At 44.6% G+C, this 13,617-nt stretch overlaps 1 protein-coding gene across 4 annotated transcripts in view; it reads left to right on the top strand.

Moving 5' to 3' along the window:
- Positions 1-13,153, top strand: part of kdm2bb (lysine (K)-specific demethylase 2Bb) — a 29,943-nt gene extending 16,790 nt beyond the window's left edge. For 2 of the 4 annotated variants that reach the window (XM_028971658.1, XM_028971661.1), the window contains 9 exons: positions 2,378-2,590; positions 3,578-3,721; positions 3,884-3,970; positions 4,485-4,814; positions 4,949-5,775; positions 7,220-7,383; positions 9,529-9,690; positions 10,814-11,032; positions 12,289-13,153. In XM_028971658.1, the coding sequence (XP_028827491.1) occupies positions 2,378-2,590; positions 3,578-3,721; positions 3,884-3,970; positions 4,485-4,814; positions 4,949-5,775; positions 7,220-7,383; positions 9,529-9,690; positions 10,814-11,032; positions 12,289-12,470 (2,328 nt within the window). In that variant the 3' untranslated portion in view covers positions 12,471-13,153. The remainder of the gene's footprint in view (positions 1-2,377; positions 2,591-3,577; positions 3,722-3,883; positions 3,971-4,484; positions 4,815-4,948; positions 5,776-7,219; positions 7,384-9,528; positions 9,691-10,813; positions 11,033-12,288) is intronic. The other 2 variants (XM_028971659.1, XM_028971660.1) reach the window with 2 other exon arrangements.
- The last annotated feature ends 464 nt before the right edge of the window (positions 13,154-13,617 follow it).

Genomic DNA, 13,617 nt, shown 5'->3' with positions numbered 1-13,617 from the left:
GCGGCCTGGATCCGTGCACCGAAGCTGTAACTGACCCCCGCTGAAAAAGGCCTGATGTTGTTGTTTTTTTTTTTTTTTTTTTTACAAAACCACAAAAGCGAAGCAAAAAAAATTAAATTAAATAAAAAATCCGATTGTGAGCGCCACACACCGAGCCTTGTGCTGCCTTTACGCATCCAGCCCTGCTAACCGGCGGTACGTAAACATGCCTGGAGTTTACAAAACTAAGAGCCCTGATAGGGCCGAACTTGTCAGGAATAGAACATGCTCGGAAATTGTTAAGTGCTAGACCCATTTTTTATTATTTTTTTTAGTTTTGTGGAGTGTGTGTGCACGTGTGTGTGTGTGTGTTAGATTCGTCTGAAATACTTTTTGAACAAGTGGGTTTTCAACTGCTTCTTAAAAGGTGGTGGTCGTCTCGGCTGGTCGAGTGGAGCCGGGCAAGGTGGAGAACAGAGTCGACTGGGATCGGAGACCTCGTGAAGAGGGAATTTTCAGTCTGGTTTCCTTCGCAGATCTGAGAGGGCGTGCAGGAGTGTAGCTGGCTACTAGTGTGTTGGTGTAAGGGGGTGCACTCTTATTGATATAAGAGTGTCGCTGTGTCGCTGACCAGATGCGAGTTTTACCCATAATCTCACACCCCAGGCCCGAAACATCGTAATTGTAAATGCTCCGAAAATCCACAGTAATCTGCAGCCAGAAGAAGCTCTCGACAGAACAGCACAGAGCACAAAACGAATGCTTCAAGGGCTGAGTTTGCAAAAAAATTCAAAGAAAAAGGTTTTAAATGTTGCACACATGTTCCTACCCCAAAACAAACTGAAACCATAAAAGCTACGGGGGAGGAAGAAAAAAAATGGAACATGTGTTCTTGGTCAAAACGCCTCGATTTGATCTTTCTAACAAAGAGTTGCTTTGGTTACATTCATGTCTTCATAAGTGCTGGAATGCAACGGCCCTCTGTGCAACCAATCTTTATGAAAGGAGCAGCATGTCTTCCAGGCCACATCGCTCCAGGACGGGGGCATCTGCTCCTCATCTTCTCAAAACATCTGCTGAGCTGCAGCGTTCCTGTGTGTAAATGTATTTAAAAAAAAAAAAAAACACAGAGAGGTGTGTGTTGTTTTTCTTCTTCTTCTTCTTCTTCTGTCCACTCTCCTCTGCTCCTGCCATGCCCAGTAGCTTCTGGGAGGCTGTTGATCTCTCCCATGATGCTCTGTACATCCCTGTGGAGGTCTTCGGAGGGTCAGGCTGGGAGTCTTTGGTTTAGATTTTAGTTCAGGGCAGCAGCACCATTTCAAAGTTTCAAAGTGAAGTGATTTGTCACATGTGATACACAGCAGCACAGCACACGGTGCGGTGCACACAGTGGAATGTGTCCTCTGCTTTTAACCATCACCCTTGGTGAACAGTGGGCGGCCATGACAGGCGCCCGGGGAGCAGTGTGTGGGGACGGTGCTTTGCTCAGCGGCACCTCAGTGGCACCTTGGCAGATCGGGATTCGAACCGGCAACCTTCTGATTACGGGGCCACTTCCTGAACTGCTAGGCCACCACCACCCATTTCATTCAAATAGAGCCGTGACTGAGTGAGGAACTCGGGGGATGACATCCATTGTGACACCAGCACAGTGCATGGATAACTGGGGTACTATCAGCTCGGGAACTAAATCAAATAAAGTGGCTGTTTGTGGGGACAAATGCATCCACACATAATGAGATAACTGCTGTAACACACACACACACACACACACACTCAGTTCTGATGTCCACTGATGCTCTGATGCTCATTGGACCTGCTTTTGGCGCAGGACGTGGGCGAGCATGGGCGCCCTGACTGGTCCGCAGAATCAGAATGATCCCTTTCTCATTTCGAGCTGCAGTGGCACAGGACACCAGTTTCTTACTACAACGTTTTTGATGTTTCGAAGTTGTTTCGTCCTTCCTGACTTGCACGGTACGTGGTGCTGAACCCCACCCCTCTCTCGTCAGCGGGCCAGCAGCAGCCGAGAGCCGCCTCGCCGTCAGGAATCTCCTTTCAGCAGGAGCAACAAGTGTGTGTGTGTGTGTGTGTGTGTGTGTGTGTGTTATGTTCCACTGATTTATGAGGCCTCTCGCGGTTTCTGTTTTGACCCGGAGCCAACAGCAACACCGGGGAAAATAAGCTCCCTGTCAGAGGGAAACAGACCCGATAATGGCCAGTTCGCCGAGCCTCGGCCTTACACAACCCCTGCGGAAATGCTCAGCATTAGGCGCGCTTGTTGCCGGGGGAACGCTGACACCGGCGCTCGGGAGAGGGGGCGCGTGTCACGGCGCGTCACAGCGGCTCTGCTCCTCGGACCGGTCGCACTTTTGACGTACCGGCCTGTGTTTTACAGCAGAAGCCCCCCAACCGGCCGAAGCAGAAGAGCGGCCCGTTGCCGGTGGGCGGGTCAAAGCAGTCGTCGGCGCGGCGACGCAGGACTCGCTGCCGGAAGTGTGAGGCCTGCCTGCGGACCGAGTGCGGAGAATGCCACTTCTGCAAGGACATGAAGAAGTTTGGCGGGCCGGGCCGCATGAAGCAGTCATGCATCATGCGGCAGTGCATCGCGGTACGTCTGACACACTCACTCACTCACTCACACACACACACACTCACACACACACACATTTGCTTGCCACTTGTTGGGTAAGCGTAATTTACATTTACAGCATTTACCAGACGCCCTTATCCAGAGCGACTTACAATCAGTAGTTACAGGGACAGTCCCCCCTGGAGACACTCAAGGTTAAGTGTCCTGCTCAGGAACACAATGGTAGAAAGTGGGGTTTGAACTGGGCCCGGTTTTTCAAAAGGTTTAACCCGGATAAAATTGATCCGGATTTAGTAAAATTACTTTTTTTTTTTTTCGCGATCTGCGATCACGTAATCACGTAATCCATCTTACTTTTGAGCCAGTTTTTCAAAGCAACATCGGATTGGATCAATCTGATCCGGAGAGGAACTTTTCAGGAGCACCAAATCTGGATAACAGAATAAAATTGATTGTTTTTGGTCAATTTTGACAGCTGTTTGGGGGATTATTTTATGAGGCCAAACTCTTTCTACTTCGCAAATAAAATTAAAAACCTTATGAATAAATAGGATATCTTGTAAGATACCGCATGATCCAAATATAGTATTGTTTGATACATGTTTAAAGTTTTCGTTACATTTTGGCCACGAAATCCACGCTGAATCCACCCTTCTGATGGGATCAGTTTAATCCAGATTTTTTGGATCAAAGTGATCCAAATCCTACCAAAATGTTCTGAAAAACCCAAACTAAAGGTTTGATCTGGATCAAAACCAAGACCGGATTACGTGATCTAATCCGATTATTTTTTGGGAAAAACCCGTTTTCAAGATTTGATCCAATCCGCTACCCAAAAATCCTAGTGGATTCCTTTTGGAAACCCGGCCCCTGGTTCATAGGTGACTGTGTTACCCGCTAGGCTAGTAGCACCCCGCTCCCAGCAGTTTGGCATTTCCAGAATTTTCTCGCCTGTCCTGTGTAAAATGCACGCTTTTGACCCAGAGGGGCGTTGTGTCTGTACAGCCCGTCCTGCCCCACACTGCTGTGTGTTCGGTGTGCGGCGAGGCTGGGAAGGAGGACACGGTGGAGGAGGAGGTGGAGAAGTTCAAGATCATGCTCATGGAGTGTTCCATCTGCAACGAGATCGTCCACCCACTCTGCCTGAAGGTGACTTGCGCGTCCCGTGGGAGCGCGGCCCGTTCAGAATGGACCGCGGCGTTTTTGCAGCAGGGGTTGGGGTGTCTGTGGAATTTTTGTCCGGTTCCAGGTCACAAATGTGGCTCGAGTTTTTGTTGGTGTCTGAATGTGCTTCATCTTGTGTGGATTCAGGTGACGGACGTGGGAGGTGTTGTGAACGACGAGCTGCCGAACTGCTGGGAGTGTCCCAAATGCAACCACGCAGGGAAGACTGGGAAAGTAAGCATCGGCCTTCACAGAGGATGGGCTCGGGCCACGACCGTGAAGAGCTGACCCGAGATCATGATGTTGTGTTCAGTGAAATCGGTTTTTAAACTACAGGGTGGGCCATTTATATGGATTACACCTTAATAAAATGGGAATGTTTGGTGATATTAACGTCCTGTTTGTGGCACATTAGTATATGTGAGGGGGCAAACTTTTCAAGAAAAACAATGGTGTGCGTAACAATTGGTTTTAACGTAACTTTATTCTTTCATGGGTTATTTACAAGTTTCTGATCACTTATAAAATGTGTTCAATGTCACCAACCATTCCCATTTTATGAAGGTGTATCCATATAAATGTCCCACTCTGTACAGCATTGACCCAAAAAGAAGATGACCACAATTGACAAAACTATTTAAAATTTCTAGCATTTAAATAGCTTTTTTCTCTTGTGTTAAAAACACATAATATTGGTTATCATAAAACATAAGGTATAAAGTTATCTTCCCCTTTTTCAAACCTTTTGGCCAACAAGCAAAAAAGGGGACCAGGGTTCAAGTACGCGTCCAACCTGCCGGGCTCTCTGCTGAAAGAACCTCGCCTTGGCCGTGACATTAAAGAAGAACCCTCTCCTGACGTCATCACGCCGCCCATGGCCGTCACGGCCATCGCACCTCTCATCAAGCGAAAGCTGGAGAAGGACGAGGTCCCCAAACAGAGGCCAGAGGAGCCCCTGAAGAAGAGACCCTGTGCTCTCGCCTCAGAGCTGCAGCCCCGCCCGAAACTGGAGGAAAACCCGCTGAGGAAGAAGAGGAAGCTGTTTGAGGCAGATGCCGACTCGGCTATTAGAAAAAAGGTGTGAACGGGTGCTTCCGGGGTTTCTGTCTGCCTCCGTATCTCAGACCTCAAGGTGACGATGTTGCTATTATTTGTGACACAACTGTGAGCTTAACTTTTTTTTTTTTTTTTCTTCTCTTTGCAATTCTGTAGAAAAAAGCGGTAAAACTCGATGACCCTCTGACCCAAAAGTCATCTCATCTGATCACGACAGAAAGGGGCACAGAACAGGAATCCGACGACCAGGAAGTAGTGGAAGAAAGAATGAGGGATCAGGAAGGTGGCAAAATGGAGGAGTTTGAAGATGAAGAGGAGCGAATGGACTCTGAACAGACAGTAGGGCAGGTGGTTGCCCCCAGCCCTTTGGCCAGAAGGATTCATCAGGAGACCAGCCAGTCCCATAATGTCTGTCCGCAGGCTGGCCCGAGCAACAGCGAATCGGGCGAAAAGAGCCAAGCGAGAGTCCCGTACAAGCTGCAGCGGCCACGCCAGCGAATATCCAATAAGGAGCTGAGCAGGGATACCAGGGAGGAGCCACAGGTCCAGCCAAACATCAGTCAGATGCTAAAGACAGAGTCGCCGGAGAACGAGGAGGACGGCGAGGAGAGTAAACCCCTCAGCAACGGGCAGGGCAGCCGATGCAACGGCGGAAACGGCAGCGACCTGGCGGACTGGCTGCGGCCCAGGCGCGAGGTGAACGGCGGCAGCCCGCGGCCGCCCCTCTCCCCGTTGGGCTGGAGGCGCAGCCCCCCTCCCTCCAGCCAATCACGGCCCCAGCTGTCCTGCTCGCCACCCAAAAATGTGCAGATGGAACGCCACGTCATCCGGCCGCCCCCCATCAGCCCGCCTCCAGACGGCCTGCCGCTGGAGGACGGTCGGAACCACGTGATGCGCCGGGAGGTGTGGATGGCCGTCTTCACCCACCTCGCTCACAAAGACCTGTGCATCTGCATGCGGGTCTGCAAGACCTGGAACAGATGGTGAGTATTCTATAATATCTACAGCAACAGTACATTTAATATGCTAATATATAATAATGTATACAGTTCGAAAATCATTGATTATATGGATAATATTTATAAAAGACCCCCAGTCCAAAGACATGCATTCTAACTGAATTGGGACACCATACGGGAGTGTATGAGGGTTCCTACGGGCATTAAAATCCTGGAAAAGTCATGGAATTTGAAAAGGTAATTTTCCAGGCCTTGGAAAGTTTTGGATTATGAAATTGACATCATTGCCATTGAAATCTGGTGAATGTACAACAAAGTACATAGTTCTTTTAAGACTGCGTTTACAACCACGACGTTTAAAAACTAGCCCAGACCTATAGTTTCTTTGCTGGCTTTTACGTAGTGAAAATATATTCCGGCGCCTCCGCAACAACATCATGTAAATCACAGCTGATTATCTATGCCGGAACATAATCGAGGCTTCAGACTCAGGCTTGCACGGAATTGGAGGAAGAAACGCAATCTCTTTAGGGCCGTCATATACTTAGTTTAACAATATTTTGGGAAATTTTGCTTCTTGTGGGTTTTTTTTTTTTTTTTTTTGGTCTTAGAGTAACAGAAAAGCCGTGGAAATTTCTTTTGGGAAAATGTGTAAGGACCCTGGTGAATGAATGTGTGGATGAGTCCCTGGGTGCACCAGGGTTGTCCCCGGCAGCCGTGACCCTGATAAAGACTAGCCGGTGGTGGAAAGTGAGTGAGTGTGTCTCATCACCTGGCAACTCAGTTGCACGTTCACAGTTTGTCAGCTCCAGCTGACTGTGTTTCGCTGCACGATGCTGAATATCTATGCAGTGTGGTAGTAGACTAGTGGGTAACACACTCGCCTATGGACCAGAAGACCCAGGTTCAAACCCCACTTACTACAATTGTGTCCCTGAGCAAGACGCTTAACCCTGAGTGTCTCCAGGGGGGGACTGTCCCTCTACCTACTGATTGTAAGTCACTCTGGATAAGGGCGTCTGGTAAATGCAAATGAAGTGTGTAGTACTGTTAAAGGCTCATGCTTTCATGCTTTCTTTCATGTACAATCAAAAGGATGGCAGTGTGAATTTTTTCCATATTCATTATAACATTTAATACTTTGAGTAAAGGGCATCTCAGAATCTGTTAACACTGACAAAAAAAAAAAGTTTCTTATTTACATTTCAGAATATCTTTATTGTCATTGTAATACGTACAACAAAATTAGGTGCTACTGATTTAGATTAATAAGGATCAATTAATATTTTCTGATTTATCAATGCATGAAAAATATTATTTGCCAGATGTTTAGCGGAACACAGAATGTTCCACTGAAATCAATCAAATCGGTGTCTTTGTCTGGAAGTATTAAGTAAAAATTGGAGCGGGGAATAGCATGTCCCTCCGGCCTGGCTGGCTTTTTTTTAGCTCCCCCGCTGTGTGGCAGGTGCTGTGATAAGAGGCTGTGGACCAGGATAGACCTGAACCGCTGCAAGTCCATCACTCCTCTGATGCTGAGTGGCATCATCCGCAGGCAGCCCGTCTCCCTGGATCTCAGCTGGACCAACATCTCTAAGAAGCAGCTGAGCTGGCTCATAAACAGACTGCCAGGTAGGTCCTCTAATGCGATGAAATGCAGAAAAGTTCCTTCTTTCAGGGTTTTTCTAGTATGAAATCTGAGGTCAGTCAGACCAGGCAAGGATATGGGGTGTAAATAGGGTGGTAGGTTTTATGCTGCAGATGCAATGGAAGGAAAAAAAAACCTGCACTCACTGACCTCGGATGTTCTTGGATCTGGTTGTGGATTGCTTGTTAATGTGAAAATTGAAAGCATCTGCATCTCTGAGGGGTGGGAAAGCATTGAAGTATTTGGTATTGTTTCTCTGCACATAACAATGTCAGCCTACCTTAATCAATTTGCACAATCTTTTCTTTAAACATTGTTCTTCACTCATTTGCACATCTTCACCATACCAGTTGCACATATTTTATGTTAAAGACGTAATAGTGTAATATTTGGTTATGTTTAGTATATTTGCATATTGGTTCATTGTACACTTGCATCATTTGCAATACTGTGGTCTGTAGCAGTCGCAAAAAGCATTTCACTGCATATCATACCGTGTATGACTATGTATGTGACAAATAAAATTTGAATTTGAATTACCTTAGGTGTTCCACAGAAAGTATGCATCCTGCTTTTTACATGCACATTTATCAGACGGCCTCATCCAGAGCGACTTGTAGATGGACAGTAGATACAACAACAACAACATCAACAACATTTATTTCTTATATAGCCCATATATACAGTATGTCTCAATGGGCTTTGACAGGCCCTACAGTTGACACCCCCCACACTTGACCCTTCTGCACACAAGGAAAAACTCCACACAAAAAAAACTCTAGGAGAGAGAAAAAAAAGAGAGGAAGAAACCTTGGGAAGAAGTGATACAGAGAGGGACCCCCTTCCAGGGTAGAGTGAGCCTGTAAATGGTGTCAGTGCAGGGTTGGGGATGATATAATAATAAGTCCTACAGTTGTAGGGTTGGAGGACAGTACCCCTGGAGAAAGTGTCTTGCTCAGGGACATAATGGTAGTAAGTGGGGATTGAACTTGTGACCTTTGTGGTCAGTACAGCTCATTAAACTGGAGTTGCTGTTAATGCTCTGCGACTTGAACCAAATTTATTGAGATGTGTAAGGACGTCAATCTATATATTCATACTGATTACGGATGTTTTTTTCCCAATATGTTTAGTCACACAAGTGTATTCAAATGAGTATATATGAAATATTGTGTAATAATATACTGGGGCTGCATGATTATGGCCAAAATGATAATCGCATTGTTTTTTTTGAACGATATTGTAATCATGATTATTACTCACGATTATTCACTATTTTAGGTAAAACACATTTTATTGTCCTTTCTATTTTAAACAACAGTAAGTGAACAAGGCTTCCAGGTTTTTTACAGGTATATACAGGCGTCAGAACAGATGTGCCTTTCCTATGGGGTGGGGGTGGGAATAGATGCTCTGGTCTGTAACATGAATAATGTTATTTGTAGAACACAACATTTCATAACATACCAAAATAAAATACAATCTTACTTATGCTCATATTATGAATTGATTCTGAAGTTATAGAAGTATGTTTGTCCACTGGCGGTTGGTTATTTAAATGTAAATATTGCCAGTGATCATCTTTATTTACTCGTGGCAGCCAAAATTGTGATTGTTATTAAATTTTGATTATTTATGCAGCCCTATATATATTTTTAGTGGTCCCCTAATACTATATCTGAAGTCTCTTTCCAAAATTCAGCCTAGGTGCAGAATTAAAGCCACTTTTAGCCACAGTCCCACAATGAGATTTCCCCAGGATGCGCCATTTCGGTGTCTGTAGCTTTAAACGCAAAGGAGCCGTGACAGTTGGCGGAGTTACGTTTTTAGGGGAGGGATGAACAAAGCATGAGAAAGGGGAGGTAACCTTTCCCCGTATGATGTCATAAGGTGACGAATTCCAGATCCGACTGTCTGAGCTGCCACTCTCTGAACGGTGAAGTAGAATGGCCAAAGCACTCTTTATACATATTGCCATTTCTAGCCTGTGCAGTTGTAGGGGAACTCGTGTTAATGTTAAATAATCTCACAAATGTTCATGTCATGGGACCTTTTAATTACAAAATAAATTAGTTAAAATGGGACACCTAAAAGACAGCGATCAGCGTTCTCCCCTCCTCATCCTACAGGTCTGCGGTTCCTGCTGCTCTCGGGCTGCTCCTGGGTGGCCGTGTCGGCTCTGTGCACGTCCAGCTGCCCGCTGCTCCGCACTCTGGACGTGCAGTGGGTGGAGGGGCTGAAGGATGCGCAGATGAAGGACCTACTTTCACCCCCGACTGATAACAGGCCAGGTCGGTATCGGTCAGAGGGACCTTTTGTTGTGGGGGCAGTTTCAAATAAAATAAATTGAATAAGTCAAACTCTCCATATACATTGTGAAGCTTTAGGGATTCACAGCATGCAAAAAGACATGCTAATGGAATAATATACAACACAAAACATGAAAAGGACATTGGGCACCGACCCATAATATAGTGCAGGTTGAGACAAACTAGACAAACCAGGTGGACAAGAAACAGCATTATGATCATATATCAGTGTATGGATATATAGTGTATATGATATACTATGATAATAATAATAATAGTAGTAGTAGTAATTTGACATGATATGATAGTATGTTGATGTAATAACAACAACACTGCAGCACAGTGTGAGGTAGTGAGAGATTGAGTGCTGGGTGCAATAATTAACTAAAAGTGCAGAGTGCAGGACCGTTGTGCAGTTTGAAATGTGCAGCTTGCAAAGGCTACAGGTGAGGTGATGATCCTGGGGGCAACATATTGAGGAGCCGGGGGGATATTGACAGCCTGGGGGATAAAAACTGTTCCTCAACCTGGCAGGAATTAATTAATTAAATAATTAATTAATTAAAAGAGGTGGGCGGAACTTTGTTTGTTTGTTTGTTTGTTTATTTAAGAAAATTGATTTGAGAATCTGCAAAAAAAAAAAGCGTTTTTTAGCGTCTACATTCCTTTCATTGCGTGATTTTGGTGGTGAGTTCATGCTGTTTCTACACTTGCCGGTGTTTGCATGGGTGTGGTTTCCACTCATTATATAAGTTGATGATCCAGTTTCATTCAGTTCCAACCTTCCCACCCCCACCCGAGTAGTGAGAAATCAGCTGAACATTATTGAAAATGTATGCAATTGTACATCTGTTCTTATCAACCTTATCTGTACGTTTGAACACTGAGGTCAGTGGGCCAGAGAGTAAAATAGAGAGCAAAAAAAAAAAGAAAACATATTATCTGTCTACATGAATTGAAACTGCAGGCTTAAATGTCCTGTAATTTCAGGACTTCACTTAATATAGACAGACACACACACACACACACCCACACACCCACATATATATATACACACTATACACACACATACAAAATATTTTATTTGCTTTTTTTTTTATCTCAGGGCAGACCGATAACCGGAGTAAGCTGCGGAACGTGGTGGACCTGCGTCTGGCCGGCCTGGACATCACAGACTCCTCCCTGCGGCTCCTCATCAGATATATGCCCCTGCTGTCCAGACTGGACCTGAGTTACTGCAACCATGTCACCGACCAGTCCGTCAATCTCCTGACAGCAGCGGGGACGACGACTCGAGACTCTCTCGCGGAGATTAACCTCTCGGGTACGACAGGCACCTTCATTAAAGGACATTTTAAATGATTGCGTACTAATATAATAATATAAATAATATTGTTCTATAATAAATCAAATCAAATTTACAGCATTTATCAGACGCCCTTATCCAGAGCGACTTACAATCAGTAGTTACAGGGACAGTCCCCCCTGTAGCAATTTAGGATTAAGTGTCTTGCTCAGGGACACAATGGTAGTAAGCGGGATTTGAACCTGGGTCTTCTGGTTCATAGATGAGTGTGTAACAGTGTACAATTACATTAAATGATCAATGATCAAAATAAATAGGATGCTGTTTTACTCAACTTTAAGCACATGGGTAACTAAATATACCTTCTGTTGGATTTATTGAGAGAGCGCGGGCAAGGGAAGACAGGAAGGGTGGTAGTAGCCAAGAGAACCAGAAGAGCACAAGGTCACAGGTTCAAACCCCACTTACTACCATTGTGTCCCTGAGCAAGACACTTAACCCTGAGTGTCTCCAGGGGGGGACTGTCCCTGTAACTACTGATTGTAGGTCGCTCTGAATAAGGGTGTCTGGTAAATGTAGAGGTAAGCCATGTACTCAGTTCAGTCCCCCTCTTAGGTCCTGAGAAGTACGGCGATGAATGTGGTGATGATATGGACCACAATGATGGTTTTTTTTATAAATTTAAGCAGCAACAGCGTACATTATACATATTTATGCTCAAAGCACTTTAATAACAATTTCAAAAGCTTGTGACTGCCCTGTATGTGATGCCGACTGACGGAGCTACTTTCTACAACAGTTATGAAGTAGACCAAACTGATGCAAGTTATGTGCCATTATGAAACAAACGAGAACAGGAGAAATTTGAACTCGCACACTCGCAATTGGTGGCAGTCTGAAGCCCTACAGTGTGTTGCAGGAATGTTGTCAGCATGCGTATTGTCGTTCTGGCCTTGAAGTTGTCATGTGTTTGTCACTTTGGAACAGTGACTATTGTTTATATTGTGAATCTGTTTGATTTTTCATAAGCCACCAGCCATAATGATAAACAAATTTTTATATATATATATATGTGTGTGTGTGTGTGTGTGTGTGTGTGTATATAGCATATGAGGGTTTCCTGGTGGATTTCTGTTCTGGAGGTTTTCTGGTGTTCATCAGGACTTTGTCCTTTTTATTATGAATATGTTCTTGATGCAAAATCAGGCTCTGAAATTTGCATATGCTTTACACACAATCATGTGTAACATTACATTACATCTGCCCTTCTGCAGTTTGCAACAGGGTCACCGACCAGTCGCTGACCTACTTCAAACGCTGCGGAAGCATCTGTCACATAGACTTACGCTACTGCAAGCAGGTGACCAAGGAGGGCTGCGAGCAGTTCATAGCGGAGATGTCCGTCAGCGTACAGTTTGGACTGATCGAGGAGAAGCTCCTGAGGAAACTCGGCTAGCGAACGCTGGCCCTCCGGAACGCAGGGAACATACGTTTATTTCATAAACTGTGCAACAAAGGACACAGTTAAACATGGGCGGAACGAGGCGGAGGAGGAGTGATGAAGGTCGAGGCTCCCACACATCAAGTTCTTATGTTATGCTGCTAAAGCCTTTTTTTTTGTTTTGTTTTTTGTTCTTTTTTTTTGTAATTTTTGTAAAAAAGCGTGATTTATGTTTGCTTTTTTCCTCCTCTCTCTTTTTCTCGCTCTCTCCGTGGGCCTTCAGAGAGCGCAGCAGAACAGGGACGTGCATTTTATGATTTAATATTGTTTAATCTTTTTTTTTTTTTTTAAAGAAAACAATGCAAACCTCATATTTGTGTATCAAAGTCGTTTTATGCACTTGTGTGCAGGATAGAAAGCACTCCTTCCTGGTTGGCTGGTGGGCCGATGCTCCGCCCTCCCACCCCACCGTTTCTTTGTCAGTGGAAGACTGATGCCAATACGTACAAGTTAGTGCCAGTGCAGGTGCTTTTTTTGTAATACTGTATTAATTTATGGCGTGACGTGAGTGTTCTGTTGGTCACCGTACAGGAACTTTAACGCTCTGTATTATTCTATCTAATGTGTTTATATATGCCGATGGGGGGGGGGGATAATTTGCACTGTTTCACATGAATAAATACAGTTATTTTTTCTTATTTCGGTCGAGTGGTTTTTTGATGTGACATAATTGCATTTTAAAGGGTTCAGAGATTATTACAGAGGGGTGGATTTTTAATAAATAATTTCTTTTCTATCCCTCATCTTTCCCTAATAAATGGAATTGCTATTCTTGGAATGAAACCGAACGTAAATTATTCTGACTTATAAATGATGGTCTCTTTCGTGGCCAATTTTCAATTACAATTTGTACTACTGACATCATTCTAAGACTATCTTGTATTTTTATAATGTGAAATTAATCATTTTTTCTTCTTACTCATGAGTTTGAGTACATTATTAGATTCTAATAAATGCTAGAGCTCCTCTGCATTAATCTGTTAGGAATTCACATGAATTAATGAATTAATCAGGTACTAAACATCTAAATGCTCCAGGGTTCTCTTTGCAAGAAGGCATGGAACATCGTGTATCCCCGTCATTTGGTGGCCGACACAGATTA

The sequence above is a fragment of the Denticeps clupeoides genome, chromosome 3 (assembly GCF_900700375.1).
Source record: "Denticeps clupeoides chromosome 3, fDenClu1.1, whole genome shotgun sequence".
Lineage (NCBI taxonomy): Eukaryota > Metazoa > Chordata > Actinopteri > Clupeiformes > Denticipitidae > Denticeps > Denticeps clupeoides.
Note: the sequence above shows the minus strand (reverse complement) of the source record. Positions and strands in the feature narration are given on the sequence as shown.